Raw genomic sequence first — 23,763 nt, forward strand, 5'->3', positions numbered from 1 at the left:
TACGTACACTCCTACATGGCACAGTCTATAACTACCATACCCTGAGGGGGGAAAAAAGGCACCTCAGGAAAATAGCTGAGATACAGCCAAGCCTACATGTTGAGCTCAGCCCAAATCTGCAGGTGCAGGACTTTGGGAGCAGCCACCACCAGCTCTAGTTCTCCTTTCACAGGGTCAAACAACCTCTTCCTGATGCAGTCACATTAAAATGTATCCTGACTTTTTCCCCTCAAGGACAGAAGAAAATATGACAGAAATAAAGAAAAAACAGTCCTCTACTGTTGTACTATTTGCTAAAATTTAGTTTACATTACAAATTGATACAATTTCTCCAACCAAATATCACACTTCATACTTACTCTCATTTCATGTTAACTTTATTAGTGGTTGAAAAATAAGCATTTAGTGATAATTTCCCATCCTGGCTGCACAAACTTTCCTGTTGTCAAATCTATTTGATCCTAAATCAGTATCGTGATTATTATTGCCAACTTGCTCGAAATGCACTTTTTTTTCAAAGTTGGGTTTTGACAGTCAGAAAACTCAAGCTAAATTTTAAGAGAAAAACAGCTGTCACAAATGGGGAGCCACCATCCCTCCCTAAGCTGGCACCAACCTAAAACCCTTGGCTCCCCCGCGAAGTCGCAGGGAGCGAGCCCCCCTGCATTTGCAAACACGGCGCCCCCACCCCCGGAGCAAAAGGTAAACACACAAACGCTCCCCTAAGGATCTCTGCCTCTGCTCCGCTGCAAGAACGGAAAAGGCTCCCTGCAATTAGAAACCGAAAGCAATCGCTTACTTTTTGCAGCCACTGAGTGTAGTTTTCCAGCACATGCTCCAGATGCTGAAGTTTCTGGGAAGAGAAGTCGGGCTCCACGTGTGGCGCATCCCTCTGCAGAGCGTTGGCGCTGTACTGGTCCGTCCTGCTCTCACGACAGTTGCCGTCGTGTTCTGGAAGGATGAAAGTGTAGGCACACTGCCCATACTGAATCCGGCTGTATCTTCTCCCGCCGTTTTCTGGGCTCCGGCGCTGGCTGCTGCAACCCCCGGGAGTCAGCACGGCGGCGAGGAAAGCTAAGGAGAGGAAAACTGTCATTGTACGGCCAGCGCTCCGTCCGTGCCTCTCGCAAAGCTCGCTCCTTTCTTCTGACCTTTACGCTACTTCTTTATTTCAGGTAAAACTGCTGGTCTCTGACTTTCTCCCGGTCAAAGAAAGCTTTTGAAGAAGGATCACAGAAAACTAGCCATTTGTTAGCTTTGTCCTAAAATGTTATTTCTGATTTCACCGTGATGATAGTTTCCTTAGTTAAAACTGGAGATATTTATTGCATAGGAGCTGAGATTTATTGTTTCCTCTCTGTGTGACCGGTCGGCGCGGAGCCTGCCTGAGTCAGCTGCGGGTACATATTCTAGACCCTTTCCTCTAGCCTATCTGCTGCAGATCTGCTATTTTCTCCCAGACCTCAGTGAGTTTTATTAAGGTTGCACATCCAAGCCAAGCTGGAGGCAGGCAGCCTTTCAGGAGATGACTTGACAGGAATGCATGAGGGTGCCCCTTCGCAGGACTGCTGATGGCTTGGAGGAGCGGGATCGTCTTACAAATTGGCTAGATGCGCGTGACCTCGATCCTGCAGGGCCCTCCCGCCCCGCCCAAACACAATCGTCTGGGGCCTTTAGCAGACTCAAGGCAAATCAATAAATAGAGCAGTCCACCTTAATACACTTTTCGTGTGCATGCTGACCTACTAACTAGCAAAGGAGCAGCATGTTTTTAAAGTCTCTATTGAGCTGGGGAACGCTAAGAAGAAAATTGGCATAGTGTCCAGTGAAATTATTTTTTATTTATGAATGATAAATCTGTATAATTATTAATATTTTTAAAAAATGTATTCTTGACTCTGGAGAAAAAGATATTAAAAACCATTTATGAAGAGGGTATTCTTTCACTGCATTCACTTAGACTTTCAGGAGTTGCAGAAAATTATCAGGGAACGTCAAGTTAGCAAAAATGTTTCACAACGTATCACTCAAAGGAATATAGCATGTGCATATTAACTAGTATAATATGAGTACTTTCTGAGATATGGATTTTAAATAAAACTAGTTCCTGGTTAGAATGCAGCCCTGTGTGTTCTGTGTATATAAATTGAGCAACTTCCTTACAAAAACAGTGTGGTAACAATTTAAGACAGTGGCTTGAGAATTATTAATTCCTGTGGTATATCCTAATCATCTATGTCACAAGGACCTCTTTGGTGTTGCTGTAGCTATCTTTACTACTGGTATGAAAGTTCATAAATTCTCCTGTGGCTGCATAGAAAAACTATCTGAGGGAATAAAAACATGTATCAGGTGTGCCAATGGGCCAGGAAAGGGCCATCTAGGAGAAATCTCTGTGCTTCTCCTATTAAGTAAAAGAACAAACATTATCAGAAGGTAGTTTCCCAAATCTAGGGTGTACACATTTGAACAAAGGGATTAGTAAAATATAAAAAACAGGTGATAATTATAGAATTAAGGTTACAGCACTGAGATCTTTACTAAGTATGTGCAGAAAACATGAATTATGAGCAGTGGCTCTCATCAAGAACTGGGAGGGATTTTATGGAACGGAGCTTCTCAATGTAGTCATGGTGTGAAAACAGAAGCCAGAGATGTTGACTGTCATGTCCTGGAAAGGTGGGGGGTTAGAGGTTAGAGGTTGGCATGTTGGGAGAAGTTAGAGGCGAGAGCCAAACACATTCCAGAAACAATGTGATTTACTCTGAACTAAAATGTGCTGAGATTTATCAGTCCTTTCCACACCAAAGAACAAATTTCTGATCTGACAGATTCAGATGCACATAATACCAAACATAGCAATAAAGTCTTCGAACAGCTTCTGCAGTTTCATCCTGACATTGCATGCCTCCTGCTGCTGACATGTCGCTCACATAAATAATAACAACATTTATTAAGAGCTTCCTATTTTCCAGGCTTGTGCTAAGCACTCCTTACAACCTCGTTTAATTATCCGAACAAACCTAAGACATGGATATTATGTCTGAGCCATTCTATTGATGGGAAAATTGAGCCGCAGAAAGGCTAACTGGTCACAACTCACATAAGTGATGGTGCCAGTAAGTGAACTCTGCCCAACTGAACCGAGCTTCCGCTCTGACCGCCAAGCCGGCCAAAAGGCTTCCAAAAGGGCTCCCGCTGCACAGACGCACAGTTCGAAAGCAGGTTAACTGATGGTACTCAGAAGAAAATGAACTGATTAAAAACCAGATTATGCTGCCAAAGTGATTTAATCTTTTCTCTGTACCCAAAAAACACACAAAAAGAGTGACAGGTAACCCATATAATCGAGTTTTCAAGGGCCCACAACCATGAAATGGACTGGCAAAGCATAGATTTGACTAAGAACACTTTCTGACATTGCTTGCTTTGAAAACTATCCCTGGAAAGAAGCTAGTCCAAAACCAACACCTATAAGTGCTTTGTTAAGAACTAAATACAGCCGACAATCGGCAGAAGACACACGGGTGAGCAGTGAGGGCTCTATTAAAGTGCTCCTGTGTTTTTTTATCAGCCAAGATTGTTAGAAATCTGTTCCTCTGTGTGTGTGTGTTTGTGTGTGTATCTATATGTGCTTGTTCATGTAAACTTTTCCAATATGAAAAATGAAAAGAAGGAATGCACAATTCCTGAGAGAAAAGTAGACAAACTAAGATAGAGAAGCCTGAAATATAAGTAAAAAAAGGAGAGGGGACACAGACACCGTGACAGAAAAGAGAGAGAGATGGATTGATTTCTTTTCCAGAAAAAAACACACACACAAAACCATGACACTAAAAGTGTCAATCTAGGGGGAAAAGTCTCAAGATCAATTTAAAGCAACTAGAAAACACAGGGACATGGGGAATGGACTCATATGCTTTGGGACGCCAGCTGAGGAAACACTGGGTGCCTCCGAGGATCCTAATCTATACGCTAAACACCATAGGCTTTCAGGGACCTGACCCTAACCAACACCAAGACTGTTGCTGATTATTCAGAAATGGTACAGTTTAGCAGACTTTAGAATTTAGTAAGCAGTATAAAGTACAGGCCATATATATATATTTAAATTCCTCTATCACACCTCCAAAAAAGGTTAAAAAATGTTCTAAAGAAGTAAATAATTCCATTCAATTGTATACTGAGGGAGCTTGATCTTGAAAGCTTTGTATCTTTGTATTTTACTTTCATCAGCAGAGCTCTGGAATAAGGAGGCATATGCTCTGAGACTCTGATCTTGGCCCTGGCTGAGTGGCTCAGTAGGTTAGAGCGTCGTCCCAACACACCAAGGCTTCAGGTTCGATCCCCCATCAGGATCAACCAAATGAACGCATAAATGAGTGGAACAACAAATCAATGTTTCTCTCTCTCTCTCTCTCAAATCAATAAAAAAAAAAGCTTCTGATCTCATATTTATAATAGCCCTGGTAAACACAGGCTCACCCTGAAATTCCCAGAGGGACAGAGAACAGCATTTCCATGGGAACCTGATGGCCATAAATCTGTCCTAAGACTGAGTCTGTCACTTCTTCTGTGAAGCTTAGTCCAGGCCCAGTAAGTGGCTCTCTGTGACGTATTTCAATAACCCTTTCTTCATATCTTCATAACGGCACTTCTCAAACTGCTCTCTCTATATTTCTGTTTCAGTCTCCCCCTTTAGCTATGAGTCCACAAAGTGATATCCTCTCTTTAATCATCGATTTCCCAGCACTTACTATACACTTTGAAGGAATGAAAGAAGAAATAGGTGAGTGAATGAGCTAACTACCTTAGTATCAATTACATGACTGGCCACATCTATAGCAATATTGGGGTGAGTGTGCCTAGAATTAGAATGAAGTCAAATTTATTCTAAAGAGGAGGGGGAGTGAGCTGGGTCCTTCATCCTAAGGGTTTTAAGGGTGGAGATTTTAAGGGAGGTCCCAGGGGAAGACCTCAAACCTTTCCACTGCTCACTTTATATTGGGGCCAGGCCGTGTTGCAAAGGATTAGCCTCCTTTTCTTGAGGGACTCAGAGTTATATTTCTCCCAGTTGGTGAGTATACATCCCAAAGGGGTATCTCGAGGTATTGTGATCTGGTTCCCCATCTACAGAGACAGATATGTTCCAAGCTGAGAGTTAGAGGTATCCCTGATAGTCTGGCTGTTTTGGGCCACCCTGCAGGCACCTGGCACCCCAAATCCTTCCGGCACCTATTCAAGCAAGGCTTCCCTCACTTAATGACCTCCAGTCTTAGCTAGCCTTAATGGGGAGCCCCTTTATTGTGTTTGTCCATACAAGGGGTGCCTAGTACCTTTGTCAACTTGAACAGAAAACTCACCCTACAGCTCTGTCTCCAGTAGTTGGGCTAGTGATGTGTTTCCCTGTCTTTCACGCTCCCAAGAGCCCTGGTCTTTTAAGAGGCCTATTAGGGAGAGGGAAGCTGCTTATTTTCAGAGCCAAGAGAGTTTAGGTTCTCATTTATCCAGCAAAAGGTTTTGTTCAGACCCTCAGAAAGCAATTCCAACTGAAAAGCCCAAGTTAAAAAGCAGCCATCCTTTCTTTTTTTTTTTTTTTCACTCCTGTCTTTAGTTTTCTCAATTCTTATCTTTAGCCTAGGGTCTCTCAACCCTTAACCTTTAGCTCCGCTATGAGGATTTAAAAAAAAAAACCACAAAAAACAACTGCTCAAAGAAAGTCAGCTTCTTACCTTAAAACAAAGAGGTCTAGAATTCCAAGCAGCTCACCCAAGTCCACCCCATGCAAAGCAAGGAGCTTGTGGGGCACAATGGGTTCCTGCTGGTACCTAGCAAGAGTCTGGGTCTATAAGGTGGTCCTGGGTGGGCTTCTCTGGAATCCAGCCACATAATCCAAGTCACGGCACCATAATGTTGGGGGCAGAGGGAATAGCACCAGGTGTTATAACAGTGGGGTCAGACCGGACCTGGGTTCACCAACCTTGGTACTTGAGCTCTGGCTGGGAGAGAATTCAGAGCCAAGACCCAAACTATAAGAGAAAATCACAGAGGTAGAAAAAGTAATTCATAGAAGAAATGGGCTGAGGAAACAATCTGTAGAGCCAAAGGAAGGGACCTAGGAGCTTGGGAGTGAGGGAGGTAATAGTAATGTGCCTGGGGGGAGAGGGAGGAAAGGTCACCCTGGGGCAGGTCCTACCCTACAATTGTCCTTTCCTAGGCACCTGGGGCTTTCCACCCTGGTGACCTTCTGTACCTGGCCCATTGCACGTCTAACTTCCTACCACATCACGACCTTCAAAACAGAGCTAATCTTAAGCAGTATGGTTGTTGCAACTGCTAACCAACATCCGATCTAATTTTTCGGTTATGCTTTGGGTCCATTCTAAATGGTTAGTCTGTGCCATATCTCCCATTACAGATCTTTATTATCACCCAGGATCTAAAATAAAATTAGACAATATAAAATAAAACAACTTATTTCTCAAAAACACCATCAGGCACTCCCCTGGTATTCAGATGACACCCTATGATGGATGGCAAAGGGGTGGGAGAGTGCTCTCTTCCCTTGCACACTGAACACAACAGCGTTCAGCACATATTCTATAAATATATTCTTAGAATATGCCCTATCTTCTAAGGGCACCATAGCATAGTCTATAGTTCTGCTCTGGCACTTGTAGGAATCAAAAATATTAGCAGGGCTGTGGTCATGACAGCTGTGTATAAAAGGAGGGCACTGGCTGGAATCCTTGGAGGCAAGGCCAAGACTCTGTCACTCAACTATGTAGGCAACAAAGGTGCCCACACCAGACGGGAACACCAAAGGGGGCTAAAGAGAAAAGCAAGCAGATAGAGGCTGTCACCTAGTAACTGAGAGCATTTCGTGAGTACATATGAAATATCCATTGGGAACTCCCAAAACAATCGGGAAGACTTTTGCAAAGAGGTGGTAACACTGCAGTGTGTGGAGATATAGAGGTAGGTGACGAAAATAAAAATATATATATATTATATAAATATCCCCCTGCCTTCTAATGAGAGAAACTTAGTATTATGTCTTGCGTGCCAAGTCAGTTTTTAATTATAGCTAGGCACATTAAAAAAAGATGAGACAGGACTCACTTGTTCCACCTAGGAAAGAAGTGAAGGGACTCAAAGATCTGCAAACAGAGGACTGGAGCTAGAGAGGTTTAGAGAAGAGTCAGAAGAAACAGGAAAGTTGTGGCTGTGTGGTTATGAGAAACTTGTGAAGATATATCAAGTACGGAGGTTTGGAGTGAAATGGTGTTTCCTGTGAGATAAAATCCCTCATATTTTTTTCAGTAAAATAGATGCTTTGGGGCAATTAACTTCTTTAGGATAAATGAGAAGACTTGTTGGTCTTTGCTCCAAACATGGGAACAGCTAACATCTGGGTTACACAGACTGTTAATGTGAATATAATTAAAGTCATTTATTTCACATTGGTCTTTCATACTAGATTAGAGCCTCTCTAGGACTGGGACTGTCTGTCACTCTATCCCTTTTCCTGGCACACAAGAGGCAACTGATAAATATCTGTGATCCAGCTGACTGACTGACAGAATCATTCACTTCAATATTTTGAAATTTATTTTTATTGTTTAAAGTATTACAGATGTCCCCCCTTTTCCCCACTGATCTCCTCCACCCTGCATCCGCACCCCCCCCAGGCCAGGCCTTCCCCACACTATTGTGTGTGTCCATGGGTTATGGATATATGCATATAAGTGTGTGTGTGTTTTTTATTTTTATTCCCTCCACCACACACCCACCCCACCCCCAGGCCTTCCTCACACTATTGTCTGTGTCCAGGGGTTATGCATTTATGCATATAAGTTTTTTGATTAATCTCTCCCCACCTACTCTCCCACCCCTGCCTTCCCTCTGAGATTCATCTTTATGATGAGATCTGAAGACACAGAAGCATCACACTCGAGTGAGTGGAGGTTTTTCATTCACTTATACTGCTTAGACCCCAAGACTTCACATTCTGGAGAGTCATGTAAGAGACTCAGAATTCACAGATTCCAAAGCAAATCCCAGAAGTGGCAATCGCACGGTATCTAACACTCCCAGCTACCCACAGACATTGTCCTGGTTGAAGAACCATTTAAGAAACATCATAGAAATACTTTCCAGTGTGAGGTTACTTGTTAATTCTACAACACAGATAGGTCTACAAGTACCCACAGAAAAGAAAACAAACACCTGGAGACTACCAAATAGAAATACAGATGCCAACATTCCCCTCGTACCAGAATAAAGGAAGATTTCCATTAGAGACCTAGTGAGATGAAATTTTATTACAGGGAAAAAGCATATAAACCACTTTGCAATTCACTAAGTATCTCCTCCTTTCTTCTTTTCCCCTACAAACATCTTGATTCCTAGATAGAAAAAAAATGCAAAGGTCTCTTTGTCTCAATTTTTCCAACTTCAGAAAGAACATTCATTTGAAAGGAATGGCTGGAGTCAATATTTGATGAATTACGCATGCAATGGCACTTGGATGGTGGCTAATCATTGCAGCCAAAGCTGATACCTGCCCTTGATTAGGCGATGACTCAAAGATCCAGGAATTTTTGTGATTTTGTTTGTTAGAGAGTTGTGACAACATCTGCGCACCAGAGGTATCAAAAAGGATCACTCACCAGTATTGCAAATTTAATATAGAAATAAGATCCCTGAATTTTTCTAAAATCTGTCATTCTTTTTCAGCCTCATTTTCATCTGTTAATGTAATCTTACTCTCCTCTTTCTTATCAGTTGGATGAACTGCTTCGTAGTGGTTAAGGTGGGAGACAGATTGCTTCATTTTTGTTTTTTGTTTATTTCTTGTTTATACTATTAAATCAGATTGGACTGCAATGGACAAAACATTTAATTATTCTAAGCTCATTTTCCTCACCCATTAAGTGAGGATGATGATTCTGTGCCGTTTTATGGGGCAATGTGAAGATTAAATAAAATAATGGATATGAAGTACCGAGCACAGTGTCTCGAGCATATCAAGGGCTCTGAACATCAGTTGTTTCTAAGTGTGAATTCTCCTTCTTGTACTCAAAAATGGCCCTACTTTTAAAGTTGTTTGTTTTATGATTATGTTTACCTAACTCAATTCGTTATCATTTTTCCTCTTAATTGTTTAAAATCACTTCTGAACCTCTTTTAAAAATCACAATATTTAAGCAGCACATTTTAACACGGATGGTGACCATGTTCACAATGATTGTTCACATAAACAGCTCTGGTTCCCTTGAGGGGAGGGACTTCGATGTCCTCCTCACTGCTGCATCCCTCGCACCTGGAACACAGAGTGCCTGACACATAGTAGGTGCTCAATAAATATGCTGAATGAATGAAAAAGATTGGAAACAATTTAGTGGGAACACACTATCCACAGGGACATTTAGGAGGGCAGACAAATCACATTTGGTGTGTAACACAAATGTTATCCCCTGGAACCATGGCAGCAACGTGGATGCCATTTATGGCTGTCACCGTGACTTGTTATCAGAGTCATTTCCGGCCAATTCAATTAAATGACCTTATTTTCAAGAGCTTCTTTTATAACTAGACTTGCGGCATATACCACCCCATTCTGTTTCCTGGGATGGGGAGATACAGTAGCAAGTGTTTGCCTCTGATAAAATGAAAAAGAATTGAAGTGCTTTACTATTAATCTTATAAGAAATATACAGCTTGACATGACTTGCACATAAGCAAAGGAAACTTTATTTATTTTTTCTCTAAAACTAATTTTGTTTCCCCTCAGGCTCTAATCAGACTAGGAATTTAGCAATTAAATTAAAAAATAAATTCTACTGGTATATAAAACGTGAAAATACAATGGCTTAACTAGGTTCTTAGTTCATAAATTCACAGGCAAAGACCAGTCTTTTTAATGGTAAACTTAAATGAAGTACCCATTAAGTCTGAAAAGTTTATACTTTTTGTTTTCACTAAGTATGTGTCGTGGTTCTTTCCTCTTTATCTTTGTCTTGCAAAAATCATTAAAGGAAAGAATTGTGACAAGTAAAGCTAGGATAGAAGACGACCATAAATGACAAAAATATTGGAAAAGATTATCATAGTCTTTTCATTTTCTATAGTTAAATGTTCCTTCTACTTGTGATATATACAGATAGATCACTGTTAGCTCCAGAGGCACCAAAAAGCCTGCATAATTTGCAAATGCTTCCTAAATCTGTGTCACATTTACCTTCAGTGTATTTATCAAAACATGCCCCCTGTCCTGTTATTTAACTAACAGTTTCCTTAACTCAAATTTCAGGCTTTCTACATATCTCAGATTTACCTTACACAGGAGCATCTGAGAAACCAAGCACTTGTGCTTTTTACTAATGTACATTAAAATAAATACAGAATATTAAGATGAATATCTGTCCACATGCCACCCACCAACTATTTCATGTCCCCATGCAACATGTACCACACTTTGGGAAACATGACTTGGTGCAATCAACAACTGAGTCATCCTCTCTTGCAAAATAAACAAAACAATACCTCCTGCCAACATCTGTGGAAAAGACTATTGTAGCCGCAGTTCTTCAAGATAAGTCTGCATCATGTCCAAAGTGCTTGGGATTGTTTCCACTCTGTAGTCAAATCAGAAATACTAAAAAACAAAAACAAAAACAAAAAAACTCAAAAAACAAAAAGCGTCTGAAACAGAGGCTTCCACACTTACGCTGCCAGAGAGCACCTGAAGGATTTCCTTACGTCTCAGCTGGGGAAATGGTGGGGGGCTGGCAGCAGCCCTATTTATAATGCTGTCCATTGATGGGAATGCCCAACTGAAGGCCTGAAATTGAAACTAATGATTGACCAGGAATTTCAACAGCTCTTTTCTTGATTCTGGCAACTGGAAGACTAGTGAAGTATGTAGTATCTGAAGAGTAAATCTTCACTCCGTTTAGTCTTGTATTTGGAAGTGTTAGGGAAACAGTAAATAAATTTCTTCTCAAGAGTTGCATTCCCCTTGGTGAATTTACATTCCTTCTTGACATCCCTCAAAGAGCCATAAAAACACATCAGTTCAAAAAAAGTGAAAGGAGAGTTAATATTTAAAGGAAAAGTTAGGAATCAATCACTCTCAGTTTAATAATAGCTAACATTTATTGAGTACCTGTGATATGTTCAGAACTGCTAGTCATTGCACCTGCATTATCTGTTCTGTTACAATCACAGTAACCTAATATGTAAGAACTTTTAGTGTCATGATTTTTACAGAGAAAAAATAAACTTAGAGGAGTTTCAGGCAGGACACAAACCAGTGTTCTGATCCCAGAGTTGAAGCTTTTACCCATTACATATTTCCAAAGCCTCAGTCAGTCCTTTGAAAGCACCTGCTCATTTAGATTCACAAATTATCTTCCTGATTTCAGTATGCATTTTCTTATATGTTAAACCAATAAAGAAAGAGAACTTGGTAGCCAATTAGACAAAGGAATACTGTAGGAGTTGCAACTGAAAGCTACCAAGAAAATTTAACCATTACAGCCTATTTACTGTATATCAATCACTTTATATACATTACCAAATTAAACTCTTAAAACAAAATCATACCCATTCCACAGAAGAAGAAACTGTATCCTTAGAAAATAAGGACCTTGACCAATGACCTTAGCCATACAAATGGCTAAGAGACATATGAAAAAATGCTCAAAGTCACTAATCATCAGAGACATGCAAATTAAAACCACAGTGAGGTATCACTTCTCACCTGTCAGAATGGCTCCATCAACAAATCAACAAACCACAGTGCTGGCAAAGGCTGTGGAGAAAAGGGGAGCCTAGTACACTGCTGGTGGGAATGCAGACTGCGGCAGCCACTATGGAAAACAGTATGGAGTTTCCTCAAAAGATTAAAAATGGACCTGCCATTTGACCCAGTGATCCCACTTCTATCCTAAGGAACCCGAAACACCAATCACAAAGAACTTATGCACCCCTATGTTCATAGCAGCACCATTTACAATACCTAAGATCTGGAAACAGCCCAAGTGTCCATCAGTAGATGAGTAAATACAAAAGCTGTGGGACATTCACACCATGGAATACTATGCAGCCATAAAGAGGAAGGACCTTTTATCCTTTGGCACAGCATGGAGGGAACTAGAATGTATTATGCTAAGTGAAATAACCCAGTCAGAGAAAGACAAGTATCACATGATCTCACTTATATGTGGAATATAATAAACAAAATAAACTGATGAACAAAGTGAATCCAGAGACAGAAGCATGGAACAGACTGAGGGATCTCAGCGGGAAGGCGGGAGGGGGGTGTGGGCGGGGAGCGATTAATCAAAGAACTTACATGTTTATAAGCATAACCCATGAACACAGACATTGGTTGGGGAAGGCCTGGGGTTGGGATGGATGTGGGTTGGAGGCGATCAATGGGGTTTGTAAAAAGAGGACATCTGTAATAGTCTCAACAATAAAGATAAAGAATTAAAAAAAAAAGATTATATGAAAGAAATGGAGTTTAAGCAAGCCATCTCACTTTAGGGACTGGTCATCGTAATACGCTGAAGAAAACAGAAGACCACCATTTTCACGGTGTGTACTTGACGGACATGAGCCAGCTGCACCCTCACCTTTAGCACGAAGAGGGCGGAGGGAAAAGACCCTGGAGGGCCTCGCAGCCTGTGTAACAATGCTGGCTTTTAGTCTGAGACGGAAAGCAATTATGAACTTTGAACAAATGGATGTGACTTGTCTTGCATCTTAAAGGGGCAGTTTCTCTGTAGAAACTCAAGGACAAAAGCCTAGAGCCCAGTGAGGAGGCTCTTTCAATGACCCAGATGATGGTGGCTTCCATGAAGGCAGTGGTTGTGGAGAGATGAAATCGGGTAACCTGGTGGTGGTGGTTGTTAACCCTCACCCAAGGGTATTTTTTCCATTGATTTTTAGAGAGGATGGAAGGGAGAGAGTGAGGGGGAGAGGGAGGGAATAAGAAAGGAACAGAGAAGAGCTACAAAAATCATCAGAAAACAATAAATAAAATGGCAATAGCTACATACCTATCAATAATTACTTTAAATGTAAATGGACTATGCTCTGATCTAAAGACAAATAGATAAAAAGAAGTGGTACATATATACAGTGGAATATTACTCAGCCAGGAAAAAGAACGAAATCTTACCATTTGCAACTACATGGATGGACCTAGAGGGTCTTACGCTAAATGAAATGGTCCAACAGAAAAAGACAAATACCATATGATTTCACTTATATGTGGAATCTAGAAAACTAAATGAACAAACAAAATAGAAACAAACTCATAGATACAGAGAACAAACTGATGACTTCCAGATAGGTGAGGGGTTAGGGGGCGGATGAAAAGGGTGAAGGGTTTAAGAAGTACAAATCAGCAGTTACATAATAGTGACCAGGATGTACAGCTTAGGGAATACAGTCAATAATATCATAATAACTATATACAATGTCAGGTAGGTGCAAGACTTACTGGGGGGATCACTTTGTAAGTTATACAAATGTCTCACCATTCTGCTGTACACCTGAAACTATTACAATATTGAATATCAAGTGTAATGGAAAAATTTTTAAAAATTTATAGTAATATGAGGACTCAGAATTAACCAATGGTTTAAGCAATGTGGAGGTGGTGAATGCCTTGAAAAGAACAGTGTTATAAAAACAGTGAGGATGTGGGATGCTGACCCTGATCAGAGTTGATTTTAAAAAGACTGAACGGTTAGGAACTGGTATCAGCAAAGGGTGACAACCTTCTTAAGGAGTCTGCTGTAAATGGCAACATCTGTCTCAAAGCAGGAGACACCTATAAAAACATGTGAAAAGGTTCTGCACTGCATTTTCTGCTAACATTATGGGAAAATGGGGACACAAGATCTAAACTCCCCCGTCCTGGTGTGAAATGTGCTAACCTGGAGTTACTGAGGTTATAGATACTGGCTTTGGTCTTATTTTTATACTTTGTTATGCCAGTAGAGTTACTGAAACACCATCTCTGAACTTGCCAATAAAGTATCCTAAAGTCTCTTGCACAAATAAGCAAGCTTTATTCTAAGAAGTATTGCTGCCAGAAAATAAGTCTAACTATAGACATACGATTGCAATGTTACCCTTTTACTTGGCTTGATAAAATTTCTGATGTGAATTACTTTTCTCTTTTATGGCAAAAGCCTTGTAGTTTCCTATTAAAAGGGGCAATGACTTGCAACAGGAAATTTACGCTTACAGACGTATAATACGTTCATTTCATTTTTTCCCCCTTAAGTATTGTGGATTTTTCCCCTTTTGACCATTTACAGGAGAAGACCTCCTGAGTGGTATGAAATGACTTGGCGACATCTTTAGAAATAAAAGGAAAACCTAGTGTTGGGGGATTTTCTAGCAATAATATCCAGAGAATTATTTTTCTTCTGGGTTTATACATGGCTTTCCCTAAAATTATTTCCTTTATATGGGAGATAATCACATATCCTGACTGATGAATTTCAGAGGGAAGGGGGGACGGCAGGAAGAGATTAACCAAAGAATTTATATGCATAACCCATGGACAGACAATAGTGTGGTGAGGCCTGGGGTGGGGTGGAGAGTGTCAATGAGGGGAAAAAAGGGAGCATCTGTAACACTTTCAGCAATTAAGATAATTTTTTCTAAATGTTGCATGAAAAGCTATTGATAAATAAGTCAAACGAGAAGTGTGATAAAAGGAAAACATAACTGGACTTTGTATTTTAGAAAATCTGGTTTAAAACAGTATTTCTAAATACCTAGACCAAAGTAACATCTCAAATCAGTGGGCAAAGGATTTTAAAAAAATAAATGGTGTTAGTACAACTGGGTGACCATTTGAAAGAAGATAAAGTTGGCTTCATAAACTCCATGTCAATTAATTATTTTTTAATATAAAACTTAATCAGATGAAAGCATATCCTTAGGTTAAGAAGGCCTTTCTAACTTAAAATCTGCAAAACATTTTTTTTAATTGATCATTTTGATTACCAAGAAATATAAAAAGTATGAATACCAAATAAAAAGAAACTTTTAATGAGCAAAACCAAAATACAAGTGGCAGAGAAAAAATTAATTGTAATTCATAGAATATGAGAAAAATGCAAATTAAAACTTGGTGTTTAAACTGAACACCAAGCAATCATTCTAAACAATCATATTGGCAAAAATTCAAATGTTAGACAAAAACAATTTGTTGCCTAGCTTATGGGGAAACTGACAGTCCTATACATTACAGACGAAAAATAGTACAGTCTTATGAAGAGGAATTGGGCAATTTTTATTTAATTACAAATGCATTTATCCTTTGACCCAGAATTTTTGCTTTTGGGAATTATCCTACAGAAGCATATGCATGAAATGACATATGTTCAACTATTTACTAAAACCTTGTTTGCAATAGCAATAAAACCAAGTGTCATCAAACTCAAACTTGTAATATATACTGTGGAACATCCACCCAAGAGAGTACTATACAGCTATAAAAAGCAAGGAGTAAGCTGGACATGGAAAGAGCTCCAGGATATATTACTGAGTTTTTTTAAAAAAGTCATAAAATAGGATAAACAGTATATCTTTTGTTTACAAAAGGGTGTGACTAAAGTAGACAGGGACAGGGATTGGGAAGGGACTTCTTAATGCTGTTACAACTGAATTTTTGAGTCATATGACTGTATAAACACTCTAAACCAAAAAGAAATTTAATAAAATAAAAACAAAAAAGAACTGGGGTCAAATCCTGATCCACTTACAGATTATGTAACCTTGACTAGTAATTTAACCATCCTGAGATTTCTTAGTCTATGAATGTGGAAAAACAAATCTTGCTTATCTCATATTTTTTTCTTTATTATAATTGATATAAAACACAAGAAAGTGCTCTTGAACCATGAAATGGCATGGAAGAAAGACATATCTTTTATTTTAGTTTTCTTAAAAATGACTTGCTGGCAAACAAACAAAGTAGGCAGAGTCTGGTCAGGTAAGCACATGATCAGAGGCACATCTAACATCCAGGGTCAGCTCTTTACTCCTCCATTCCTTCTCAGCCTTCAAAGCTTTTCTGCAGGCCCCGTTGTAGCAGAGAACAGAGAGTGGGGACAAGAGAGCGGAATCACTGAAATGGTGGGCCCCCCAAATCCTCCCCTTGGGTACTCCTCAGCTGCCACCCTTCCTCTGGTGGCCAGGCGGTATGGGGACACCTCTGGTCTGCTGCTGCTAACCAGAGAATCCACCGCTACCCACGGTAGCACCATATTCTTATTTCTGTCTGCTACTTTAGCCATCCCTGCTGTCCCCTCTTCCACCAAAGCTGCTACTTCTGAGGCTCCGGCCTCTGGGGAAGGCAGGCAGGTACAGGGACGGGGCGAGGGACAAGTCATGGGAGCGCCTCCTGGGATTCACCGCCCCCAGGCCGCAGCCTCCCCTGCTCCACTGCTCCCGTGTGCAGTGGGAGCTCCTCGGGCTCCTGCCCTCGTGCCCACAGGGAGCTGCACGTGCATTCCCGAGGGAGCAATGTCTACCCTTCCCCTTCCCTCATCTTCGCTGAGCAGTGAGGGGGGCTGGCATCCTGGCTCCTGAGCTCCTCCCCCTCAACCCCTCTCCCTGCCCTTCCACCTGGGGGCAGTCTAATCTCCCTGAAGAGGGAGTCAGGCCTCCCTGTTCTCCTCCCCCCAAGTATCGCTGGCCTGTGGGGTTTTCTCTACAGTCACGCTTCTCAGTTCTGGCCAGTTATTCATTTAAAAAGGGATTCTGGAGCAGTTATAAACACTAAAGATCTTTCCTGAGTTCAGTGCTCAGAAAAATTACAATTTTAGAACAGTAATCCCCAGCCTTGTTTGATGAGTGTCAGATTTCCCAAAAGATAACAAACCCAACTTTACCAAAATTCCCTCTAAAAATATTTTTAAAGTTAATTCATTTTAGTAATGACTGTCTTATGACACTCTGAGGCCAACTATAAGTAAAGTGGCAATGTCCCTCAAATCCCACCAAATATACTCTTATGTAAACTGCCCAGTTTATGAGGTCAGTCGGAAGGGATTAAGAATGTTCATAAAAGTTTTAAAATCTCAAACCAAGAAAATCAAGTTTTTAACATCAAAGTTATTTGATGTTAAATCTTTAAAGGGAAAGGTCATCAAAACCATAAGATAAACAAATTTCTAAACAGAAGTTAAAGAAATACATACATTATTTTGGTGAATTCTGTATTTAAAAAGGGGAAAGGCATAGATATACCTTACCAGACTGCAGAGGCTATGGAAATGTAAAGCCTGCATCTCTAGGACCAATGAATATGCTGGATAATGGTGCCATGTTCATAACACTTGAGAGTCCAGGAAAGCAGAGCCATCTGTTGAATTACATGTTGCTCCTCTGGGGCTCAGTCTGGTAGCAATGTCGTCTGTTTCTCATGCACACCCAAAGTCCCCACTTACAGCTGAGACCACAGAATTACTGAGGTTTCACTACAAAGTCTCAGTGACTTCCACAGAACATTTCTTGATTACACTGGAAATCGTTATAAACACTTCCCTTTGCCTCTGTCCTCCACTCACCTGACACGCTCTCTTTAGCCATTGCTGAAGTGCTACCTATCTGCTCTTGTACTTCCTGGCTGCCACGTCCTGTCACCTTGTGCTGTGACCTCAGCATGGCAGCTGTGCCAATGGTTTTGGCTGAGGCTGTTGCAGTCACTCACCAAACGAGCCTAGTGTTTGGCTCCTCACACTTACTGTACGCCGGCTGCCCCTGGCTGTCGGCCTCCTGACAGGTTGCTCCGTCAGCTTTACTAGGTAAAAGGTCCTAAGAGAGCTTGTTTTACAAGATGGGGGAATAATGTTAATGACATCTCCTCGGCAAGACAGCAAATATTACTGCCCTAAATCTCCAAACTGCATGCTTACGACCCTTAAATGGGTCCATTCTTCACAAATACCCATGGTGCAGTGAGTATAATTAAATTCATGTGATTGTAGGTGAATTAGGAACACAGAATACAGGGTAGGACCTCTTGTACAATTAGTCTAGCATTCAGGTAGTTATTAAATAAAAAAAATAAAATATTCTGAATATTAAAATATGATTTATTGCAGTCATTTTTGGAGGCTCAAAAATATGATTAATTTTAAATGAGGAAAATTTTAAAAGATCATAAAATTCTGGCACTATAAAATAATTTTTTTTAAAACCCTTTTTCTTTTGCAGATAAGAAAACTATAACTCAAAGGTTTGTCCCAGGTTACAATGGCTTTCAACTAGAAGTTGATTGACACATTCCCATATTTTCACCACATCTTTCATTATTTGTAACCTGAAAAACAAACTCCAAATTAGGAATTCAGTATCAAAGCACCAAACACAAATTTCACTTTTCACTTTTAATCATTTCTCTCTTCCCTTTCTTCACAGTCTTACCTGATTTTCATAAAATAAACCTTCCAATCCCATGGGAGGGTTATTTGACAGAGGCAAGGGAGTCAGAGATCTTCGGGATAAATTCTTACATGGCTATAAATAATCATGGCCATAAAAACTGGCTTACTTGATCAGGGTCTAAGAGGAATCAGAGCACTAAAAAGAAATTAGGCAGAAGATCGAGCGGTATGGTGCTAGGCAAAGGAGAAAGACACATCACCTGTGTCTCTATATCAAAGTGGGGGGAGTAGTCTGTGATGGGGAGGAGGGTGACTCTATTTTCACTCGTCACTACTATACTTGTAATTTCTCACCTGAATGATTTGACACCAGTTAAAGGACATAATGAATTCATGGACTGTCTGTGGTCCCAGAGATCTGGGTTCAAATCCCTATTCTGACAATTAGCTGCTGTGCGCTTTATGGAAAGTACTGAATTGCTTCAGACTTGGGTTTCTTCCTTGGTGACAGGGAAGTAACGACGTCTCCCTCCCAGGGATCATGGTGAGGTTGAAATGAGATAGCACAAGCAGAACACTTGGTATTCACAGAGGCCCAATTAGTGCAGTTGTCATTTGTTTTTATAAAGTAAGACTGTATTAATAAATAGGAAGGAAAATGCAAACAGTAAAAAGCAAATAGAATTGTTGGTTTTGTTTTTTTTGCGGAGTAGTGATATTTAAAAACCCTTTCCAAGCATACCATGAATTCCTCCAACTCCAAGAGGCATTCTTCCTAATGCCATCTGAAAGCTCACTGGGTTTGAGAAACTCTATCTGCAGATGCCATGTTTGATACAAAAGCCTGGTGAAACATTTTCTGGGCTTGGTTCACACTTTTGATCCCCCTGAGATTTATTTTTTTCCTCTGTCCCTCTTCCCTTTTCTCTCTCTCTCCGTTTTTCTTCCTGGACTGCCCCTGAGCAAAAATCCAGTTTTTCATTTTACTACTATGTGTCCTCCTACAACAGGTTTAGTAAGAACTGACAGGGGTGAGGCATAAATAGAGGAGAGAACATAACCCGCACACACTCCCACTTCCCAGTCCCAAAGAGCACCCTTCAGTAACCTCTGTTGTGACCCTGCTTTCCTTTCTGGTTCAGTTTGTTCATCTGTTCAGGGCAAGGGTGAAAGGTCACTGGGCAGAGTCACACTGATTGCACGAGGAAATCTCCCAGTAATGCAAGGACAACGGGGAAAACCAAGAAATAAAAAATAGAAGCACGAAGGAGAAAACTGCTGCCAAAAAATTATTACTGAATCCCTTTGGATTTATTTAGAGCATACTGCTCTGCATATAAATACAAAACCTAATAAATCCCTAAGCCAGCCTGTGTAGACCAATCTGACATTTCACTGGATACTAAAGCTGTGCCTCTGTGATGCCAAAATATCTGGATGAAAAGTGAAAAACTCTGTCAATAAACAAATATCTGTTAAGCCTATTAGCCAAGTCCACCCAGTACTCAGGCACTGCTGAGGGGTAAGAGAAGTAAAACAACAGGGCCTTCTCTTCTAGGAGACAGAAATGTGGCAGCAGCCGATGGCTAAGAGGGACAGAGCATTCCAGATATGGACACAGCATGACCCAAGGTGCCAGGGCTGGATCAGCACAGCACACAGAATGCGCAGGACACCCATGACTGGCTGCCTGGATTTACAGATAAAATATGAGAATTACTATATTTATTTAATTCACAGACGTTAAGATCATCCAAACATGGTGTCCAAGTATTTGTCTTATCTTTGTAGGAGCCTGGAACCAAGGATCTTTATTCCAGGAAGGAATCACTGTTTATCAGGATAACTGAAACCCAACCTTTAGGGAATTCAAAAGAAGAGCAGCTACTGTTGACGCCTAGTTTGCCCTCCCATGATTTCTTCCCATTTGCTCTCTCATCCCCTGTTCACTTACAGCCACTTACAATGGATTGTACTCAGTATATGCTCCTATCCCCTTTTCACTGAAACCAATTTAACGTTTGCTTGGATATGACAACATGGCTGAAGCTTGAGGACATTAGTGCTAAGTAAAACAAGCTGGCCATGGAAGGACAATTATGGCACGATCCCACTTAAATGAGGTATCTAAAATAGTCTGACTCATAAAATCAGAGATTTATAGTACAACACTGTCCCCATAATTCACAATACTGTATTGTACACTTAAACATTTGTTACAAAGGTAAGTCTCATGTTGTGTTCTTACCACAATAAAACAACATTAAAAATAAAAATAATACACAAACCCTGAAGGTTGTTCTGCTAGCCGCACAGCACCACACATACACATGAGGTCACACACTCATTCTTCGGTAATGAACCAAGATCCTAGGAATGGTTCCTTGCACAGCAGGAGCTATATATGACAGTTAATTCTGAAGATAACTGATCATTGCTGAAGAAACCCACGAGTTTATTAGAGTCCAAAATTAGAATCCAACAATCATAGTCATTTCTTATTTAGGCAAGATACCTCAAAAATAAAGTAGTTGTGTTATCTCCATCTTTAACCATGTTGGCTGCTATTAGTTCTATGTGTGTAATGTGTCCAGCTATGTATGGCCATGACTATTACAAGCAGTGAGGTCCAGGTTTAGTTTGAGCTATGTTAAAAATACACAATAGCAATGGGTGACATGCGTAATAGTGGACTGTTGATAGAAATAAAGAAGTTCAGTTAATCCTGACCTTAGAGCCCTTTAGCACATTACAGAACACGTCTTCCCAGCAATCCTGCAACTTCCTTTGGTATTAATTCTTCTGTTGAGGTAGTCATTGCCTTATAAATATTTGTTTGGCAATATAAATTGTCATACTGGTAAAAATATGGTTGCATTCTCAGCCTTTCATCTCTCTTTTACGAGCTTCTTTTTTTTCTGCTGTCTCTTAATTCAGGTTCATCTTTATCCTGAATTCCTTTCCTGTTGTATAGTTTTCTTGGTGGCTTTAGGTCAGTTGGCCTACAGCCAAAAGGTAATTTCCTAAAATGACTAATTCACTGAAAGCAATTCCCTAAAAGGGATGTCTTTTTGCAAATTGCTTTTTGGTAAAATGGTCCATGTTCTTCCTTGGATGAGTGACCTTATCTACTCACAGGGACTGAACTGTATACTTCTGTCTCCCACATCCATATCACATAAATATTCAACTTATGTTCCCTTGACCTGCTAAAATTTGTATGTCGAAAGTCCCCTTCTCAGTTCTGAGTTCCAAATTGTCCCTCCAGTGTTTCAGATCTCAACACAAAGTATCACCTGTCACCCACTTTCCCAAGTAGGAACCTGGGTCTTTATGATGGATTCCTTCATCCCCTCCCCAACCTCCATATGCAATCAATTGTCTACTCCTGAAGACTTTAACCTCCTAATTAAAATAATGAAGTCATCAGATCTGTGTTTCCCATAGAGTTCTAAGCGCTTCTCAGTCTCACCTTCTCTTCATCATGGTTGTCTACTTGTCTACTAATGAAAGTCAGGTCTACCCATCTCTTTCTAAGCCACTCCAGGACTATTAAAATGACATCATTAATCTGCCTCAATCTAGTTTTTCCCCTTTTACATTCCTCCTTTACTCTGCTACTAAAATAAACTATACTCCCATATTTAAAATTATTTACAAACTCTCCGTTGTCTATAGCAGCAGTTCCCATAAGTGTGTTCCATGAAACACAAATCCTGCAAGATGGTCTGTATTCAAATACATTTAGAAAATCCTGCAAATCCTGCAAATCCTGCAAGATGAAACACAAACACTACAAGATGGTCTGTGTAGAAATAAGTATAGAAAATTCTGCATACTATATCTTCCTCTTGCAAAATCACAAGAGCTAGTAACATAATAAAGGCCCCGGGAAAACCTGATTACATAACACTGTCTAACGCAGCATTTCCCACATGCATTTGACTCATAATCTCTTCTTTTCCACTAACATCCACTAGCAAGCAGTGGAACACACTTTGAAAATGCTAGCATGCAGCAATTTAATCCTGCTAAGGAAGTGAAGTAAATGGCCTGACCCAGTCCACTGTCCGTCTTACTTCGTTTCCACTCCACCTCCACCTTGCTGTCCGGTCACAGGTATACACAAGTCTCTGTGTCTGAGTGTTGGTGACCGGTCACAAGATAATTCGTGTCTGCACTTCCATTAATTTAAGTAACTCTAAACACCTTGCTGACCGGTCATGATGGAAAAGTAGCCTGCCACACAGGCGAGTTCTGGCTCGAAATAGTCAGCAAGGTGTTTTAACACTTTGGGAAGCCCGTATGACTTGCAGTTCTTCATGAGCAGTATGTTCTTTCGCACGTGTACGGCAGGTTGCTTCCTACACCTGAAATGCCCTATTCTAAACCCACCACCCACTTCCACCTTCTGATTAACTCCGATTCATCTTTCAAACCACGTCACAGGTTTCATCTGCTCTAGAAACTTTTACTGACCTACCTTTGGTTTCTCTCATAATGTCTTTCTACTCATCAGAGCACTTACCATCTTTTAATTAAAACTAGGTTTATTTCCCCCATTTTTGCAGACTCAAGGACCAAATCATGAGTACATAGTAAGTGCTCAAGAAATAGCTGTTGAACTGAAATAGACCAGCCTACGATAAATAATGTAGTAAAAATTTAATGTATAAAGTATCATAGCCCCTCAATATTTCAGAAATATATTTTTGAAACTTTTCCTTTTAGAAAAGCAGTTTATAGCACGCATCTGGTTTAATTAATGTCATTCGTTTATTAATTTTGTTAGGGACTTGTAAAGAAATTTTCCTTCTCACTGGCATCTGCATGTTTCAATCGCTTTATATCAGATATTCAAATGGTTTTTCTTCTTTACCAAGAATGAGGAAGAAAAAAAAAATTGCTGGGAATATTCACTACACAACTTTCTACTGCAGAAACTGGCAGCACCACTGTGGATCTGGAAATATAAACACTACCTAGAACCAATGTAAGGACATTGAATCCATGTCTTTGCTCGACCTTATTTAAGCAACAGCTGTTCTTCGTTTTATTTGCCTCAAACTTACCAAACCTGTTTGGGCCATAAAGCGGATCTGAACCAAGCCTCTTATGTTTAGCTGTACATAAAAGATGACAGCTTTTCTTCTGGGTAAAATTACCTCATGCCACATTTCCCCCTGAACCTCAATGCCCTTGTATTCCAGATCTAGGTTTTCAAGGGTGGGCCCATAGGTGTGTAATATAGTAAATGTTTTGAACTGAATATCCATTGATCTTCATTGACCTACCCCATGTTAAAGAAGATATCCTCTTCATTTATTCATTCACT

General features: G+C 40.3%; 1 protein-coding gene across 7 annotated transcripts in view; it reads right to left on the reverse strand.

Moving 5' to 3' along the window:
* ANGPT1 (angiopoietin 1) overlaps positions 1 to 17,695 on the reverse strand; it is a 222,952-nt gene extending 205,257 nt beyond the window's left edge. For 2 of the 7 annotated variants that reach the window (XM_081116871.1, XM_081116873.1), the window contains exons 1-2: positions 17,610 to 17,689; positions 800 to 1,074 (exon numbers count right to left, since the gene is read on the reverse strand). In XM_081116871.1, coding sequence (XP_080972997.1) covers positions 800 to 1,074; positions 17,610 to 17,631 — 297 coding nt within the window. In that variant the 5' untranslated portion in view covers positions 17,632 to 17,689. Of the gene's footprint in view, positions 1 to 799; positions 1,656 to 10,548; positions 10,661 to 17,294 lie in introns of those variants that run through there. The other 5 variants (XM_081116875.1, XM_081116874.1, XM_081116876.1 and 2 more) reach the window with 5 other exon arrangements.
* Between the last annotated feature and the right edge of the window lie 6,068 nt (positions 17,696 to 23,763).

The sequence above is a fragment of the Miniopterus schreibersii genome, assembly GCF_964146895.1.
Source record: "Miniopterus schreibersii genome assembly, chromosome: 17".
NCBI classification, from domain to species: Eukaryota; Metazoa; Chordata; class Mammalia; order Chiroptera; family Miniopteridae; genus Miniopterus; species Miniopterus schreibersii.